General features: G+C 36.9%; 2 protein-coding genes across 2 annotated transcripts in view; both read left to right on the top strand.

Annotated features, from left to right (window-relative positions):
• The first annotated feature begins 1321 nt into the window (after window positions 1–1321).
• Window positions 1322–7177, top strand: LOC100012676 (transmembrane serine protease 11B). The gene is made up of 5 exons (XM_056802692.1): window positions 1322–1630; window positions 2642–2831; window positions 4470–4726; window positions 6197–6339; window positions 6827–7177. Exons 3-5 carry the CDS (start codon window positions 4510–4512, stop codon window positions 6986–6988), a joined length of 522 nt encoding a protein of 173 aa, XP_056658670.1. The 5' UTR covers window positions 1322–1630; window positions 2642–2831; window positions 4470–4509; the 3' UTR covers window positions 6989–7177.
• An 8631-nt stretch (window positions 7178–15808) lies between these two features.
• LOC100032698 (transmembrane protease serine 11B-like protein) overlaps window positions 15809–19830 on the top strand; it is a 70694-nt gene continuing 66672 nt past the window's right edge. The window contains exons 1-2 of the mRNA XM_056803803.1: window positions 15809–15881; window positions 16378–16558. Of these exons, the coding sequence (XP_056659781.1) occupies window positions 15809–15881; window positions 16378–16558 (254 nt within the window). The remainder of the gene's footprint in view (window positions 15882–16377; window positions 16559–19830) is intronic.

The following is a 19830-nucleotide window of genomic DNA, read 5'->3' as shown; positions in this document are numbered from 1 at the left end:
CATTTCATAAAATCAATTCATATATAGTATTTATATATATGTATTTACATATATATATATATGCATATATATATATATAGTTTTATTTCTGTATCCTGTCCTGTCCTGTTGGTAGCATAGAAAAATAACTAAACAATGAACTTTATTTATTGATCATCATATAATAGGATAGAATATTATTAAACCAAAAAGAAATGAAAGAAAGATTAATGTACTCAATCAAATAATTAGGTTGAGTAATGTCTGAATGTAATTAGGCTCCAAAAATATGTTAAAATCCTGATCAGATTCACAACTAAGAATTCTGGTATGTGGGGAAAATTCAGTTGAGTAGAGAAATGAATGAGGGGGTGGGGTAAAGAGAAAATAGTCTAGGTTAGTTGTAGAAAAGAAAGTTTGATCAGGAGTGCAATACTTCCTGCCTTCTTCACCCTTGGCATGGCCTTACCATGACCTGGTCCACATCGCCCCCAAACCTCTAAAAAGAGAAGGCCAGCAGAAGGCTTGGGGACCCTGATCTCCAGCCCACGGTGGGAAGAAAATATGTTTTCCCTCTGGAGGTCAATGCCAAAGGAAAACCTTAGCTATCCTATCCTACTTATGGTTCTATTCTTTGATTAACTTTAGTCTCTTGATAAAATATCATTTTTTTGGTTAACTTTATGTTTTACCTTTTTCATTACAGAGATTAGTAAAGATGATGCTGAAAATCTTGTTATCAACTGTAAGTTTAGAAACATTATTAAGAAAAAATAAGTTGTATAAAATATACATATTAAGCACTTTTTCTAAATCCTCTTAAAATTCACCATATATGATATATAATAACACAGATGCACCAAGGGACTTTGTATAAAGGATGAGCCCACTCCATTCTCAAACCACTCCATTAAGTGATAAAATAATTGGCTTCAGTGACTAGATTAATAATAGAGTTGGGAGTTGAGAAAAATGAAAAAAATATTTGAAACTGTGAGGAAAGTATCAGGGAGTCATGGAGTAGTGAAGTGTGAAATACCAATAAGAACCCAAGTGTGGCTAAATGATAACCATTTCTAGTAGAACTAGTCAATGAACCTTTATAATTTTCCCTATTAATGTCCAATAGTTTTGGGGAGGGGGAGAATAAAATAAGTGGTCATAGAGAATAATGATGAAAATCCCCAAATGAGGTCATAAAGAGTCAGACACAACAACTGAACAATGTATCTCTAGAGAGGGTTCTGAATTAAACAACCAGTAATTATTATAGTATTATACATTTACATTGTCCTGGGTGCTGTGAGAAATGCATATGCTCTGTCCTTAAGCAAGTTATGGAGAGAAAAGATTAAAGCATATGAAATAACAGTATACTTCACAGGACACTGCAGATGATTATGTCTTGAATTATGAATACCCCTTTTAGAATAATCCTTTACCTCCTTTGAGGTCACCATTTCATTGTTGAGATTTTTCAATTAGCCTCCTAGTGGCATGGTTATTTTCTTCTCATTAGACTGGTTACACACCTCTGAAGACAATCCAGCTTTTTAATGCCCTCTCAATAATGTACTCAAGATGTTATTTGACTAGAAGAGAATAGAATGCAGTTATCAGCAAATCTCTTGCAATACTAGTCAAAAGTCACGTGAGTGATTTTGATTGCCATAATATATTTCTGACTCCACTTTTATTCCTTTCTATGTCTTTTTAAAAATATATACTGCTTTTCTAGATACTTTTTAATTGTGTAATTATGTAGTTGTTTTTTATTCCATGTATAAGACTTCATATTTATCATCATTTAGTTTTATCTTCTCTTTATCAGCTCACCATTTCAGCCTTGAGATAATTTTGCATCCAAGTTCTGTCATTAACAATATTAGAAATCCATCATAGCTTTGTATAATCTATAAATCTAAAAAGTATGCTCTCTCTGCTTTTGTTTAAGTCATTGGCAAATATATTGACAAGAAAAGGGCAAAGAAAAAATTATTTGGGGGTGTTTTCACTAAAGCAGGATTTCTTAACCCTTTTTGTGTCATAGACCACTTTTGGAAGTTTGGTGAAACCACACCCCTTCTCATAATGTTTTTAAATACCCAACAAGTTTTTAAAATGGAATTACAGAGGAAGTCAATTACATTGAAAAAACAATTATCAAAGTATTTTTAAAATAAGTTCATGAACCCAAAGTTAAGAACCACTGCTTTAGACACTGATCAATTATTTAGCATTTATTAATAGCCTACTTTGTTCCAGAGACTTTACTATGATTTCATGATAAAGTCAGATTCTCTTGGAATCTAATTGATAAATTCAGAAGCCATTTAACTGTACTGTCCTCCAACTCCTCTTCTAAGTTTGATCAAACTTTAATGTGAATGCATTCCCTGAGCTTAATCTGATGGAGGAAGGAGGGAAAGAGAGTCTAGGATATTAATGGCCACTACAGGGGAAAGTGAAAATTCTATTAAATAAGAAAACAAGTAAAACAGGAGATGAAGGTCCTTGAAAAAAAAATTCCACTATATAATTTCAACAGCCCTGTTTTTATTTAAATTCAGTGCCCTCTTTCAGTTCATGGAAACAGTGGTTTATTAGTATAATCAGACACTCCTGTTCTGAGTATTCATAAACTGACAGCTCTTTCTGACAGGTTGTGGGAGACGACTAAGCCTAATATCAGATGACCTAATAAAAGGAAATAACAGAATAAAGGGAGGAGGCCCTTCCAAGGAAGGAGAATGGCCATGGCAAGCCAGTCTAAAATGGAATGGCAAGCACCACTGTGGGGCATCCCTGATCAGCAAGAGTTGGCTGGTGTCTGCAGCTCATTGTTTTGTAAGGTAATTTCATCAGTTGAGGAAAGGAACAAGGAAGTAGTCTGGTATAATTTAGAGCCCTGAGTTTGGAGTCATGAGTTAGATTCAAGTTCTGATTTATCACTTACTAGCTTTTTGGGTGAAGGGAAGTTACTTAGCTATAAAATTCTCTCAAGGTTATCAGATGAATGTGCTTTCTTGTTATAGAAATGTGACCTTTAATCATTATTGTTAAATGCAAGGTGTAGATCTGAACAATGCTTACTTCAATAAGGCAATGAACAAGAACTTGTGAGGACTTTACTATATGCCATCTATTTTGATATGCTCTGAGGATGGAAGGAAAATATAGAAACATCCCATGTCCTCAAAGAGCTGCTTTCTAATGCGGTAGACAACTTGATCAAAATGTACATATGTAAGGATATATACAAATTGGGTTTTGGTACTTAAAGCAGAAGTTGGAGATCACCAGGGATAGACAAAATTCAATGTTATTTTCATAGGTGTGGCTGTGGAGTCAGGAAGAGCTGAGTTCAAGTCTTGATTCTGAGACATACTGCTAATCTGCCTTGGTAAAGGAAGCTTCTTCACTGGAGGTTACCTCCAGTTCCTCAGGTTTAGTTAAAAAAAAAGTAAGGGAAATAATAGATGAAGAATTAGAAGATCCTTAGAGTTCAACCTCCTGATTTTACAAATAAAAATATTGAAGACCAGAGAGATGCAGTGACTTCTCCAAGGTTCACTTGGCTAATCAGTGGCAGATGGTATCTGAACACAGGTCCCTTGATTCAAGTGCTCTTATTCATTGTACTATGTTTCTTCCTCAAGTGCCATGTTGATGAACCTATGGCATGCATGCCAGAGGGACTCCTCCCTTCCCCCTCTCCATGTGTGCCTGAGGACATTTTTCACATCACCCATCCCTTTGCCCAGTAGCCCAATGGGAGTGCTTCCTCTCTCCCCTGTCTGGGATGAGGCAGTGGGCTCAAATGCAGCATGAGGGTTGCAGTTTGGGCCCTTGGTCTCTAAAAGGTTGTTTAAAATTCCTCAATCTGGTCACTCTTCAAGGATGTTTTTGAGATTCTATTATGTTATATATGATCCTGTCCCCCAGGAGTTTATAATCATGTTCATAAATTTTATATTTAAAACAAAAAAAGGTAATAGGATTGTAGCCATTGTATGAAATGAATGGTACAAATAATAAATACACTAGAAGTTTAGATGGAGTAAAGATCACTTCCATCTTGAAAAACCAGATTTTTTTCACTGAAAAAGTATTATTTGAACAAAGCTTTCATAAACCAGTAAGATTTTAAGGAGAGATAGGGGAAACATAGAGTGGGAGTGAAGGAAATTCTAGTCAGGCAAAATATAATTTACAATGGCAAATCACTTTGGGAAGTTGGTCTAGAGGTGGGAAAGAGCAAAACAATGGGGACAATGGAAAAATCAGTGTGAGAAGAATTTGGTTTGGAACTGAATTTGTATGTGATATGTGTGGGATAGAGCTAGGAAGACAGATTGAGGTAAATTGGTGTGAAAATGGACATGATAAATTACCTCAAAAATAAATCTTAATGTTATGAAATAATAAACCCTGGGAGCACAACTTCGACTTAGGGGCTGAAGATTAATTAAGTTAAACTCTGTCCTTAGGTCTAATGACACCACAAAATGGACTGTCACTTTTGGGAATATGGTAAATCATCCCTACATGAAAAGAAATGTTAAGACAATTATTGTTCATGAAGATTATCAAATTCGCCTTAAGGATGATATTGCTTTGGTACAGCTTACTGAAGAAGTCACTCTTACAAAAGATGTTCGCAGTATTTGTCTTCCTGATGCCACACAGAATTTTTCAGCAGGTGACAGGGCTATTGTTACAGGATGGGGAAAATTTTATATGAATGGTAAGTACTTTTTTAATTTAAAAAATTTAATTAATTAATTTAGAATATTTTCTTATGGTTACATGATTTATATTCTTTCCTTCCCCTCTCTCCTCCCCCCCTCCCAGAGCCAACAAACAATTTCACTGGGTTTTACATGTATCATTGTTCAGAACCGATTTCCATATTATTAATATTTGCGATGGAGTGATCATTTAAAGGTCACCATCCCCAATCATATCCCCATTAAACCATGTGATCAAGCAGTTGTTTTTCTTCTGTGTTTCTACTCCCACAGTTCTTTCTCTGGATGTGGATAGTGTTATTTCTCATAAGTCCCTCAGAAGTGTCCTGGATCATTTCATTGCTGCTAGTAGAGAAGTCCATTACGTTCAATTGTACCACAATGTATCAGTCTCTGTGTACAATGTTCTCCTGGTTCTGCTCCTCTCATTATGCATCACTTCCTAGAGAGGGCATTCCAATTCACATGGAATTCCTCCACTTTATTCCTTTCAGCACAATAGTATTCCATCACCATCAGATACTGAAATTTGTTCAGCCATTCCCCAATTGATGGATACTTTCATTTTTTAAATTTTTTGCCACCACAAAGAGCATGGCTATAAATATTTTTGTACAAGTCTTTTTCCCTATGATCTCCTTGGGGTATAAACCTAGCAGTGGTATGGCTGGACCAAAGGGCAGACCATTTTTTAAAGCCCTTTGGGCATATATCCAAATTGTCTTCCAGAATGGTTGGATCTAATTGAAAACTAAACAGCTTCATGGAAGGTACCTAAGTTGCAAAAAAAGACTCTTTCCACCATCATGGGAGAAGAAGCAAAATTTCTCTTATCTCCCAATTCCTGGTGTTGGACAATTCCAAGTACTATTCAGTGAATCAGTGCAGATGAGTGTCTTTAGAAATATAACTGCTAGCACAATATAGAAAGTTGAGCAGATCCTCTGTGGGACTAGGAAGCAACTCCTAGTTTCAATCATCAATTCCTAGTCTAGAGACCTTAATTTGGAATGTAATTAATTTCTGACTCAGAGTTGTGAGGAGTGAGACAAAGACCTAGTATGGAGATGTAGCTAACATGATTTACTATTCCATTTCTTGATATCACTTCTTTTTTTTTTTAACCCTTACCTTCCATCTTGGAGTCAATACTGTGTATTGGTTCCAAGGCAGAAGAGTGGTAAGGGCTAGGCAATGGGGGTTAAGTGACTTGCCCAGGGTCACACAGTTGGGAAGTGTCTGAGGCCAGATTTGAACCTAGGACCTCCTGTCTCTGGGCCTTGCTCTCAGTCCACTGAGTCATCTAGCTTCCCCCTTGATATCACTTCTTGAATTACCCTTGGCAATCATTCAAGATTTAGATCATCCCAAGAGTAGATCAAGAAAAGGCAAATACAAATATAGGCCTTTTATCTCATGTCTCTCCTTCAGAGCAGCTAACTAACAACATCATTTATTGTTTCTAGGACCTCATCCAGAGATACTTCATCAAGCAACTGTGCAAATCATTGATACAGATATTTGCAATGCCCCACAGGCATACAATGGTTCGATTACAGATTCTATGCTATGTGCAGGATATATGAGTGGGAAAGCTGATGCCTGTAAGGTAGGTTTGAAATGCAAATACAAGCAAAAAAAATACAACCCACAAGAAAGTTGCATTCTAATGAGGGAAGATTATGTGTAAAGTGGGATTGGAATTAGGGTTGAGGGAAACAGAGAGGAGAAAGAAAGTGCTCATAGATAGGCATGACAACGGACAAGAAGGAAGAAAAGTCTGAAGAATGAATTGAGATATGTGTGCTACATTGATGCTTGGGCTTTCAGGTAACTCCCTGGAAATGCAGTATAAAAAGAAATTCCTTGGTATTAATTCATTTATCCATCTATCTATTTAATAAGCATTTATTAATGACTATAATATATCAATAGCTAGGGGTAAAAAAAGATAACAATAGTCTCCCTACTCTCAAGGACTAATATTATGATGGGTAAAAATATATGTAAATACATGGATACATACAAGAAGCAGAGTAGAAGGAAGGTATAATAATAAACAGGTATGGCATGATAATTTTTTTTTCTTTCTTTAGGATGACTCTGGTGGCCCATTAGTTTCACTTGATCCTACAGGTATCTGGTACCTCATTGGAATAGTGAGCTGGGGAGATGGATGTGGTAAAGTGAACAAACCAGGTATCTACACTAAAGTGACTTTCTACCGTGACTGGATTGCTAACAAAACTGGAATCTAAAGAAGTGATATGTGGAACTTAACAAAGATTATTGAAAGTCACAAATTTTTGAGATCAAGAAGTCATATTTAATATGTATTTCTTCAGTATTCTGAATAATGATCAAAATTTTGTCTTGAAATCATGCTTGGAAAATTGCTTAATCATATACATATTTCTATATGAATAAAGACAATCTTCATGACCTAATTGTTTCAAGTCTCAATGAAAATGAAGCAAATGGGAAAAGTGACAAATAATAGTGAATATTTATGTCTAAATTTATACTTTGTAATGTTTTCTAATGTTATGCATTCTGATCCAAAATGAATATTCCTTACAGTTGAATTTCTTTTTTTTTTTAATTTCACATATATCAAGCCCATACAATGATTAGTCATTTCATCTCAGTAAAGAAAAGAAGCAAGATATTATTCAAGAGTGTCTGAAGCTCTCTGGTTCTATGATTCCTAGCAATGTGCTTGGCACAAAGCAGGCATTTTTAGTAAACCAACAAATACTTTTTAATCACTTTCTATGTTCCAGGCACTATGCTAACTCTTGGAGATACAAAGAAAGTTCAAAAGAGTTCCTGCTCTTAGAGAAATCACCATCTGTTAGGAGAGACAGTGTGCAAAGAATTCTATACAATTAAGTCTTATGAAGGCTAAACTGGAGATAATCTTTGAGGAAAGGTACTAGCATTAACATGATTAGGACAGACTTCTGGAAGGTGGTGAGACTTTTGCTGGCACCTGAAGAAAGCCAAGAAGGGCAGGAGATGAATGTGAGGAAGGAGAGAATTCCAGGCAGATAGCCAGTGAAAATGAAAATTTTGAAAATGAAAGAAATGAGAGATGCAGTGTCTTGAAGGAAACATATTCAAACACAGAGAGACAACAAATAGAGATTTCAGCTGCAGGAGAGATAAAAAGTCCTGTGCCCTTTAGAGTGTAGCAGCAAAGGAGATGCCTTTTCCTTTAATGTCATTTTCTCTCATAAAATCATATCAGTTTCTACTGCTTGACAGTGGTAAAGTCTTTGAGGACAAACACTTTCTTTTGGGGGTTTTTCAATAGATATTCCTATACCTCGTTCAGGAGAATATGCCAAGCTATATATCCCCAGAGATTGTTTTCCAGGATGATGGCTATGCACTCTCTGAAATATCCCATTGCTATTCCAAAGACCCTTAGGTTAGAATACTGGACTATCTCCATGAAAGTCTAAAAGGAGATAAGAGGCCAACATAGAGATGGTTTAGCCCATCTGGCACAACCTGTTTCCTTTTTAACCCTACTGTTATCCTGATGCTTCACTTAGGCTGAGTTACTTGACCTTTTGGAGTTAGTGGGGATGACTAGCCCTGTCTCCCCATTAATTGCTTCCCCAGGTGATAGCTATAAGGGCTGGTCTGGAAACAAGACCACTGGTTCAGGGTTGTAAACCCAGTGCTCCCATGTTTATTTGCCTATCAGTGGTAGTTGGTTAGCAGTTGGCGGTAATGAGGAAAGTAAATCCCTTCTGCACAATGATTTCTCCCCTCAAATTGGTCCATGGATGTTAGACTGGACATAGACCTGGTGTTCAGGGGGACACAGCAATTTTGACATTTAGGGTCCTGGGCTATAACCATGAGTTTGAGGGGGAAATGATTCAAAGTTGTGGGGGTGGTAGTTCAACTTTGACAGTTAACAAAAGGTTTCCTTTGCCCTTACATTGCAAGAATTGCTTGGCACATGCTTCTTTTTATATCTCCCGGAGGTTGCCCTACTCCTTCAGCTAAGTTGGCTCATCTTGTATGAGGCAAGCCTTGTGTGATCCAGTATGATTGGAAACACAAAGTGGAGGGGGACAAGGTCTAAGAAGAATAGAAAGGTAGGGGCCAGCTTATAAAGGGATTAATAGCCGAACAATTTTATACTTGATGCCACTGGAAATATGAAGCCACTGAAGTTTATTGAATAGGGAGAAGATCTAGGCAGACCTATATTTTAGAAAGATCAATTCAACATCTCTGCTTTTTCCATATTTTCAATTTTTTTTCTGAGTGCAAAGTGAGGGTGAACTTCAGAATATTAAAAAAAACTTAAACCCTTACTTTCTACCTTAGAATCAATATCAAGTATCTAAGGCAGAAGAGAGGTAAGAGTCAGGCAGTTGGGCTTAAGTGATAATAGTTGCCCCAAATGTTCACACTACCATCACACATTGGTGGTGTGCATCAAAATTTCCAAAACACTCACAGCTTTATCTCAGTTGAGCTTTGAGGTATCTAGGGAATATATTTTGATTATACATTATAAGGGTATTGACTTTGCTGCAAGTCATAGGGCAATAAATATGCATCATGATGACTTAATTGATTTACCAAAATTAAACTTGTCTGCATGGGAGAGTAGATAGAGAACAATTCTGTATGATGTCCTTGACCTGGGGTCAAATCTCATTTTGATCCATACTAGTTTGTGTAATCATAGTCAAGTTGCTCAACCTCTCTGTTTCCCAGACAACTCTCTAAGACTATAAGTTATCAAGTTATGTATGACTTTAAGAAAATATGACACTTCAAAGTCTTTGTACTTTTCTATTCCCTGCTCAGAAATGCTTTTTCAGTGAAATTCCTTTTAAAAACTATGTATAAATCAAGATTTCTGTTTGCTTTTCCTGTGACTCTCACCCATACTCTGCCTATTCTACTTTGGAGATTCTGTGGATATTCAGTGTCTATATCTAGTGTTGTGGATTTAAGCTAATAACACGCAAGATGATTAAAAAGGTAAATAAAAGCAAAAGACCAAAGAAATTACAATTTACAAGGAAGAAATAGCCAAACAAGTTCAGAAATTGGTAAAAGGCCAGATAGTTCTAAGTATGCACTCAATGAAAATGTGTAAGTGAAAAAAAATTCAGAAAAGCAATATAAAAAGTAGAATAAGCAGGTTTTTGTGATGACTTGGTTAGGCTGCACCTTAGTATATACTTTTAGCAATTATGTAGAAGATAGGTTATAGAGGAGGACCCATGGAAGTCGGGGTCCAACTAGACCATTATAATAGCCTCCTAGAGACCAACTAGGAGGTCATTACAATAATCCAGGTGAGAGGTGATAAGCAAGTGAATGAAGGTGGTAGCCATGTGAGTAGAGAAAAGGTTAGTGTGCACATGGAATCAATAAGATTTTATAAGTTATTGATTATGGTGGGACAAGATTGGGGTTTGAATCAATGGTTTCCTTGGAGTTCTGAACAATAATAATTGGGAAAGTAGTGATGTTCTCACCAAAAAAGTTTGAAGAAGGGATGATTTCATTCAATTAGAATTTATTGAGTACCTACCATTTATGAGATACTGTACTAGATGTTGTGGAAAAATAAATCTATCAAATAAAATAAATAAAAATATAAAAAATAAAAATAACTATATTATTCTATTTCTTGTTTTTGTTTACTGATTGAGTTGTATTTGGCTCTTTGTGATCCAATGAACCATTTCACACTAATATTGTCCATGGGGTCTTCTTGGCAAAGGTTTTGGAGTGGTTTGACATTTCCTTCTCCAGGGGATTAAAACAAATAGAGGTTAAGTGACTTGCTCAGGTTCATGTAGCTATTATGTGTCTGAGGCTAGATTTGAACACAGATCTTCCTGACTCCAGGATCATCCGTAATCTAGCCAATGAATCATCTGGTTGCCTTCTGCATTTAGGCACCAGTATACCAGGAAGTAAAATGTAACTTAAATTACTATAATACTTAGCTATTTCTAGCTTGGATAGATGTCCAAACTAGCATAGTCCCCTAAGCCTTCTCACATGACTCTTTTCTCCAAGATTTTAGGTAACATTAGTGAATGAGGAAAAATACCTTAAAATACAACCTGGATTAGAATCCTATAATTAAGCAAGAATAATTCTATCTCCTACCTTCTGGATTACTTTCCAAAGTCATAAAAATAACTTGTTTCATATGTGAAATACAAAAAAAAGTGATGGAATTAGGGTACAGGTTATCCTTGTCAAGAGGAACTATTTCTTGCAAATTAAAATAACTATGAGGTATTACCTCACACCTGACTAATATGACAGAAAAGGGAAATAATAAATGTTGGGGAGGATGCAGGAAAATTGAAACACGAATACACGGTTGGTGTTGGGATCTGGTCCAATCATTTTGGAGAGCAATTTGGAAATATGATAAAAACTGTGCATACCCTTTGATCTATCACACCACTACTAGGGTCTATATCCCAATGAGATTAAGAAAGGGAAAAGGACATATTTGTACAAAAATATTTGTTGTGGCACTTTTTGTGGTAGAAAAGAATTGGACATTGAAGGCTTGCCTATCAAATGGGGAATGGCTGAGCAAGTTGTGGTATATGATTGCAATGGAATATTATTATGCTCTAAGAAATGATAAATAGGATGATTTCTGAAAAATCTGGAAAGATTTACATGAACTGATATAAAGTGAGTAGAACCTGAAGAAAGTTGTATAGCAATGTTTTTTTTTTTTGAGGAATAACTCTGAATGATCTATTCTCAGTAATGCAGTGATCCAAGACAGTCCTATAGACTCATGATGAAAATGCCATCTGCCCTGTTAGAAAGAACTGATGGAGTCTGAATGCTGATTGAAGCATATTATATTTCACTTTCTTTTACTTCCTTTTTTTTGTTTGAAATCTCTTACACAAAATGACTATTATAAAATTTTTTTTCATGATTGCACATGTAAAATCTATTTTAGATTGCTTACTATCTCAGGGAGAAGGGACAGTAGGCAGGGAGGGAAGTTCAAAAGAAGGGAGAAAATTTTGAACTTAATACTTAACATAATTTTAAATTATTTTTACATGTAACTGATAAAATTAAAATATCATTAAAAATAAAAAATGATATCAATGCAAAAAAATCTATTTTTTCCAAGACTGGAGCAAAGGAGGAGAGAATAGTGGGAGAGTGGGTTGTTGAGATATTTAAGTGGAGTGAAAAGAGAGCACTTGATGGATGGCCTTGAATTTCCTCTATAAAATATAATTTAATGTTTTCTGTTAAGAAGGAGACAGTTGTAGTGGGTACACAGGAAGAGAAGGGAACATTAGAATAGACTCTCTGAGGATTTGGGATAATGAGGTAATTGAGGAATAGTAAATGGATGAACCTGCACCAATGAATGCTATTTTAAGAATAGTTAAGATAAATTTATAGTGGATCATATCTGTAAAGTCAGGTGCTTTTTTTCATCTTCAATCAATGGCTCCTGGTTGTCAGGAAAGGTGATAGTTCATGGAGAGGGGAACATAACCTTGGGTTGAAATTTGGGAAGGAGTATAAGGGCAAAGGGGAAAGGGTAGATGATAATGTAAACTGAACACATTAACTTTAAGGTCAAGATTACAAAGAGATTAAAAATCAACAAACATTTATTGAGTACCTACTATTTTCCAGGGAAACAACTCCAGTATTTTTTCCAAGAACACTTTGAAGGGGGTCATGAAGAGTCAGACAAAACTGAAATGACTGAAGAACATCAAAGTTTTCCAGGAACTGTGATAAGTGCTAGAGATAAATAAGAAAGGCAAACCAGAGTACAAATGATGGATCATGAAAGCAGAGAGGGGTGAAATGATTGAATGCTATAGAGAAAATGGAAAGGAGGCATAAGAGGAGAGAAGGATAGGTCCAGACCAAATGAGCCATCTCAAACCTTAGTCTATAAACCATGAGGAGTAAGTTAGTCAATTGGAGAAAGTGGGGCCAGTATCACTCCTGTTGAGGCATCACAACTCAAGAGTACAAAGCTCTGAAATTCTGGTAGGACAGAATTTTGACATAGTGTTACATCTCTACATTGCCTCCATTTTGCAATCTTAACCTTTAGAAGATCCTCTCAGCTTTTGACTAACTCATCTGCTCATCTTAAATCATTCTACATCTGCATCTCATAGCTGATCTTGTCTAGGACAATTTCAGGGCTGGGTGGAATGAGCTGTTCTTAAAGAAGAGGCACCACCTGTCTATAAAACCAGGCATGAATTTCTAATGAATGGATTCATTCCTGCAAGTCCCATCAAGAGTATCACTTTAAGTGGGTATTCTCTTAAAGGCCACTAGGTACTAAAATCAGAAAGACCTGAATTCAGATCCTTTAACTAGTAGTGTGTCCTACTGAAGGGGAAGGGAAGAAGAATTTCTTAAGTGCTTACTATTGTGAAATTTGGATTACTCCACCCTACTTAGATCTTACTTTATGGAGAAGATGAAATTGTAATCTCCTGATTGAACAATGAAGGTACTTAGTTCTTATTTTATAGTGAAGCTAGAACCTTAAGCTAAGTCTATTTTAAGATCTTAATACAAAAAGTTGTTAAATAACTATGTAAAGATTAAAATTTAGGGGAGACTGAGGCAGGTGAGGCAGGTAGAAATTAGTTTCTCTCTGCAAGGAGTATTATATTTTTTAGAGGTTTATTAAGGATTAAGGATTAAAGAAAATACAGGAAAAGGAAAACGTGCCTAGGCCAGAGGCCTAGACAAGACCTCACCTACATTATGGAAAGAGCTAAGTCTGCCCCAAAATGGAAGTCCAAAAGAGAGCCAAAAGCTTTTGCAATCAGCTTAAATCCCTTCTCGATCTCGCCCACCTCAGAATTCCGTGATATTACAAAGCATTCTGGAGAAGTGGAGCAAAGGCTTGTTGGGATTGAAGTCCTGGATTCCAGTCCACTTTTACAACTATAAAGGGTAAATTAATCACAAAAAGGTTAAGTAACTAACAGAGTGCCTTCTAACTTGTCTTATGCAATCTTCTTTAGATAGGTCAAAAATCCAGGTGTCTTTTCCACCAGACTGCAGAGATAATTTTAGGGTTGTGACTTAAAATCTAAATTAATTGGTCTCCAGGGGAAAAAAAATCCCAAATAAAATACTCAAATCAGTCTGGAATTTTATGGTAATTTTAATTAATATAGAGGGAAGGATTTTAAGGAGAAAGGGGGAAGAGGGTATAGGATTTCTCCTGCCTGGCCTATGCCAGTAGGAGTTAAAGATCTCTGCCACTAGGTGTCTGAAGGAGATTAGAAGCTTCTACGAGGATAATGTTTGGAAAGTAAAGGAGGGGAAACTCAGCCAGAAACTCACTACCGAACGGGACAATAGTTGTAGCCATGCACACCAAGATGCCAAAAGACCCAGCACATTGCCACCAGCCACCTCTGCATTACCAAAGGTCCTGGAGAGAGGAAATGACGTGAAATATATAGACCTTTTACTCGTGTCCTCTCCTCTAAATTTTCACATCTACCAATCACATCAGAGGCTTTTCTCCAGGACTACCCAATCTTTAGTTCTCATCTTCTTTGATTAGATTATATCTTTTGAGTTACTTAACACTTTTTTGTTAAGTTCACCTTTTGTTAGTTACAAAGGCTTTTGGTGATTAATTTACCCTTTACAGTTACTTAACACCTTTTTGTATTAAGCTCTTAAAATAGACTTAGCTTAAGGTTCTAGCTTCACTATAAAGTAAGAACTAAATACCTTCATTATTCTATCAGGAGATTACAATTTCATCTTCTCCATAAAGTAAGATCTAAGTAGGGTGGAGTAATCTAAATTTCACACTGTGCTAACTGTTTTACAAATATTGTTTCATATTATTCTTGCAATAACTTTGGTTATTGTAAATAATATTATTTGTATATTCTGTATATATTGTATTGTACATATATTGTATATATTGTAAAATATTGTATATTGTAAATAATATATAATATGGTAAATAATATTATTATCCGCATTTTATAGTTTGGGGAAACTGAGGCAGAATTTAAGTGATTTGGCCAAGGAACCGCATAATAATAACAATAATGATAGTTAGCAATTATATAGTATCTACTATGAGCTCTTTCCAAATATTTCATTTGATCCTCACAACAACCCTAGAGGGAGGTGATATTATTATTCTCATTCATACAGTCAAGGAAACTAAAACAAAGGTTAAAGAACTTGTGCAAGGTCACACAACTAGTATATGTCTGAGGTCAGGGTTGAAATCGGGTATTTCTGACCCTAAGACCAGTGTTTTATCTTTTGGACCACCTAGCTGACCTTTCATTGCTTTGGGCAAGTCACTTAACCTCTATCTTGATCTCAGTTTCCTCATGTAGAAAATGGAAATTATAATAGTATTTACCTTCCAGGGTTGTTGTTAGGATTGCATGAAATACTTCTAAGTCCTGTGGAAGTTCAAAGCATCATCTAAAAACTAGCTATTATTTTTATTATTATTCATGAAGCAGAAGATAAAAATATTAATATGTAGAAAGATACATTCACTAAATGAACTAAAGCTCTTAAGAATCTTTCTATTTGATATCCCATGGGTGACTGAAGATAGGTACCTCTTACTATTCACCTATAAGCTTTATTTTTGTAGAAGGTGAACATGAGAAATTCCCAGGTAGTATGCTGTGTTCTAAACAAAAAATTCATCTCTTTTTTTAAACCTTCACCTTTCATCTTAGAATCAACACTGTGCATTGGTTCCAAGGCAGAAGGGTGGTAAGGGCTAGGCAATGGGGGTTAAGTGACTTGCCCAGGGTCACACAGCTGGGAAGTGTCTGAGGTTGGATTTGAATGCATGATCTCCCATCTTTAGATCTGGCTTTCAGTCCACTGAGCCCCCTTTTAAAGCCCCTACCTTCCAGTTTAGAATCAATACTGTGTATTGGTTCTAAGGCAAAAGAGTGAATTCACCTCCTTAAGATGCTGGTTAAGAGGCTGAAGACAAGAAAATCACTGTGCTATCTCGTGGGATATATAAAGATATAATGTGAATGCAGAGCAGATACTCCCATGAAATTGGCAAACTGTCATTATGGTTTAGTTCTGAGAATAGGTCAGTACGCAGTAAGAGGAAAGTCACCAATTTTGCTGAACTCTTTCTTGTATTGTGGACGGGGAGATGTTCCCTTGAATTTTCTTTCTTTCCATCTTCATTTTTCAAGTCCCCAAATTCCTGCCAATCAGGAATCGGTTTTTCTTTAGGGACTCCTCCTTTTGAGTGTCTTCTCATTTGATCCTTAAAACAACCCTAGAAGGTATATCCTATTATTATCCCCATTTTATAGTTCAGGAAATTGAGGCAAACAGAGATTAAGTGATTTACTCAGGGTCACACAGATCATAAGTGTCGGAGGCTGGGTTTGAACCCCGGTCTTCTTGATTCTTGATTAGCATTCGATTGTGCCATCTAGCCTCCTACAATTCTGTATTATGTTGCATTATAGTCTCCTGCGCCATACTGTATAATATGTAGGGAATAATACAGAGCAATTTTGGTTGCTCAGCCAAATTCGGGAGTGAGAAGTGGCGAAAGCTCTCGAGCTTTCCCGGCTCCACCCAGAACTTTTCATCTATGATTCTGAGTTGCTTTGCACCGCAGTGAGGGGCTCTGTGGTGACTGACAATGATCTCCTGGTCCTTTCTCTGCCAGTCAGGTACTTTGGGTTTTGTGACACGGGATCCCCCGGAGGATTTGACGGGAAGTCAACCAGGCGCGAGCTGGGGCACGAGAGGAATTTAAGGTTTGTAGACAGTAACTCAGAGAGTTCTTCGTCCCGAGATAAACTAAGTGGCACCGAGGAAAAAGGGAATTGGAAGGCAGAACTTGAAGTGCTTGAAGCTCCTCTAGCTATAGTAGTCTGACACAAGGTTAGTTGGGATTTTCATCACAAAAATACGGAAGACAACCACAGTGGCTGTAAGGAAAAGGTCTGGTAGACCTGGCCCTATCAGAGCATAACTGGAGTCTGAAGCTGGTAATAGCAGAGAAAGAAACATTTCTAGCTGATGACCAGCAGACAGCAGCAGAGAGCAGCCTACAAGTGGTCAGCACAGAAAGCCAGCCAAGATCAACAGGATAACATCACCAGGAGATATCAGTGGCAATATTGGGGGCATAAATTGTTTCTGTCAAGAATGTTCTTTTGTGGGAGGCAGCTGGGTAGCTCAGTGGATTGAGAGCCAGACCTAGAGACAGGAGGTCCTGGGTTCAAATATACCCTCAGACAATTCCCAGCTGGGTGACCCTCCATAAGTCACTTAACCCCCATTGCCTAGCCCTTACCACTCTTCTGCCTTGGACCCAATACACAGTATTGATTCCAAGATGGAAGGTAAGGGTTTAAACAACAAAAAAGAATTTTTTTTTTCTCAAACTCACAACTGCTTGATCACATGGGTTGATGGGGATATGACCGGGGATGTAGACTTTAAGTGATCATCCTAGGGCAAATATCAATAATACAGAAATAGGTCTTGATCCCTTGTAAAACATGGGTACATGACCCATGTAAAACCCAGTGGAATTGCGTGTTGGCTACAGGAGGGGGGTGGTAGGGAAGGAAAAAACATGAATCATGTAACCATGGAAACATATTCTAAATTAATTAATAACATATTCTAAATTAATTAATTAAATATTAAAAAAAAAACCAAAAACCTCTTGCTTTCCTTCTTGGAATCAATACTGTGTGTTGGTTCCAAGGCAGAAGAGTGGTAAGGGCTAGGCAATGGGGGTTAAGTGACTTGCCCAGGGTCACACATCTGGGAAGTGCCTGAGGCCAGATTTGAATCCAGGGTCTCCAGGCTCTAAGCCTGGCTCTCAATCCACTGAGCTACCCAGCTGCCCCCTTGAATAAAAAATTTAAAAAAATGTTCTTTTGTTACATGTGTGTTTTATAAAACGTGTGCACAATCATGTATTTTTCTGGGTCATTAGTGCTGACTTATGTGTCTGCTCCCTCATTATTTATGTAGTATTTCAAGCTTTTGTATATTTTGGCCATCCAGTTGTGAGAATACTAACTTGAATTAAGTAAGACTTGCCATTTATAAAGATTAGTCAGGGAATATATTATTATATCAATTTTGTAGATGAAGAAATTAGCATAAGTAACTTTTCCAAGATCATATAGCTAGTAATTGAAAGACTTGAGACCAGGATTTAGGTCACAGAACTCCTAGTCTGGTGTATTTTTCACAACTTAGTCCAGAAAGTATGGACTGGAAGGAGTGGAACTTGGACAGCAGTGTAGCTTGGGTACTTTTCTTAAAATGGAGATTCTAGGAAGAATTAGCCAATTAGAGGGAGAGTGTTAGCGATAAAAGAGTGGTTGCCTTAAACTGTGAATGTGAAAATATGGTTTCAAGACAGTGTCTTGAGTTAAATCAAAAATAAAGTGGTCACCTTGGGAAAATTCCCAAATATGAAATACCCAAGTCAGCTGGGTTTTATAGAGATTTTAATTAATACAAATAAAGGAATTAAAGAAAGGGAGAGAGACAGAGTAAGAGGAAATAGTAGGAAAGGGCCTAGGCCTAAGCCTTAAGAGAGAGATCAGTCAGTCTTTAATTCACTCACCACAAGATTTGTCCCAAGCAAGATTCTAGTGTTCAGAGAGACCCTCCAGTTTAGCTCCTGAGCTCCACTTCAGCTTCCAAGGCTGAAATTCCCTTTCAGCCACCAAGACAGAGACCAGCCTTCAATTCAGCTCCAAAGCTGAATCTAGTTCAGAGACCTTCTGACCTCCTTTTAAAGAGAATTTTCTCCTATGTCACCTCCCCTAAGTTTTCACATCTACCTGTCACAGTAGACATTTTCACAGGACTGACCATTCTTAATTCACATCTTCTTTAGTTCTCAACTTCTCTGGGTAGACTAAAACTTCACACCTCTTTTGTTAAGCTTGTCCCTTGCAAGTTTGCAAGTTGCCTGACCTTTTAGCGATTAATTTGACCTTCATAGGTATTTAGCACCCTTTTGTATTACATCTAAAAATAGACCTAGCTTAAGAGTTTTTAGCTTTATTTTAAGTATGGGTGGAGTAATGTAAAGTTCTCATTTTCCTGATCAAGTACCTTCATTGTTTAAAATGGGGAATGGTCTTAACCAAATGTTTTAAGGTAGAGTCTGAGAATTTTTAACATTCACAAATCTGAGAAATTTTAAGATTCACAAGGGACAGAGTACATTTCCAGTGTGAGAAGGTCAGGAATGGAATGAACTTCTAGAGTGAAGAGGTGGCAGTGGCATGGTATAGAAAGTCCTGAAAGTCAAGAATGGAACCTTTAATCCAAAAATATTTTTTAAAATTTCAGTCATTTGCCAGGTACATGTTAATTGCTGGGACCCCCAGAAAAGTAAAAGGGTCCTTACCCATGAAGGGCTATTTAAGCCAATGAAATAATATGTATACATTTATTTAGAATCAAAATATGATTAAAATAAATGCAAAATAATTTCAAGGGGGAAGAATGTGATTCTATCAACTGAGACAATCAGAAGAAACATGTAGAAAGTGGTGATTAGGCAGAATTTTAAGGACAATGGGGTTTTTTAAGAGGTGGAGGTAGGAAGGGAGTATATTTCAGATATAGGAGATAGTTTATGTCCATGTTGGCAGACCTATGGCACATGTGCTGGCAGGGGCTGCTTCCTTCTCCCTCTCCAAATGTGCCTGAGGACATTTTTCTCATCGCCCAACCCACTGCCCAACAGCCCAATGGGAATATTTCCTTCCTCCTCTGTCTGGGATAAGGTGGAGGTCTCACATGTGTCATGAGGATTGAATTTTGGGCACTTGGACTCTAAAAGGGTTGCCATCACTGGCCTACATAATGGCATGGAGGTAAAAGATGAAATATGGAATGTTGGCAGGATGTAAATAATTTGGCTGGACCATAAAAGGGAAGGAATATGAAGAATGAGACATTAGGGGGGCTATTACACTGAACATATACTTTTGAACATATAGAGGAGAGTACTAAGACCCAGACTTCTTGAAGCAATTGGAAA

Source organism: Monodelphis domestica, chromosome 6 (genome assembly GCF_027887165.1).
Source record: "Monodelphis domestica isolate mMonDom1 chromosome 6, mMonDom1.pri, whole genome shotgun sequence".
NCBI lineage: Eukaryota > Metazoa > Chordata > Mammalia > Didelphimorphia > Didelphidae > Monodelphis > Monodelphis domestica.
The sequence above is the reverse complement of the archived record's forward strand: the minus strand, read 5'-3'. Positions and strand labels throughout refer to the sequence as shown.

Bases quoted from the DNA above. Each gene is read 5' to 3' on its own strand.
- LOC100012676 (XM_056802692.1), top strand. From the start codon at position 4,510: ATGGTAAATCATCCCTACATGAAAAGAAATGTTAAGACAATTATTGTT. The intron at 4,727-6,196 runs GTAAGTACTTTT...TATTGTTTCTAG, and splicing joins GGGAAAATTTTATATGAATG to GACCTCATCCAGAGATACTT. The intron at 6,340-6,826 runs GTAGGTTTGAAA...TTCTTTCTTTAG, and splicing joins GGAAAGCTGATGCCTGTAAG to GATGACTCTGGTGGCCCATT.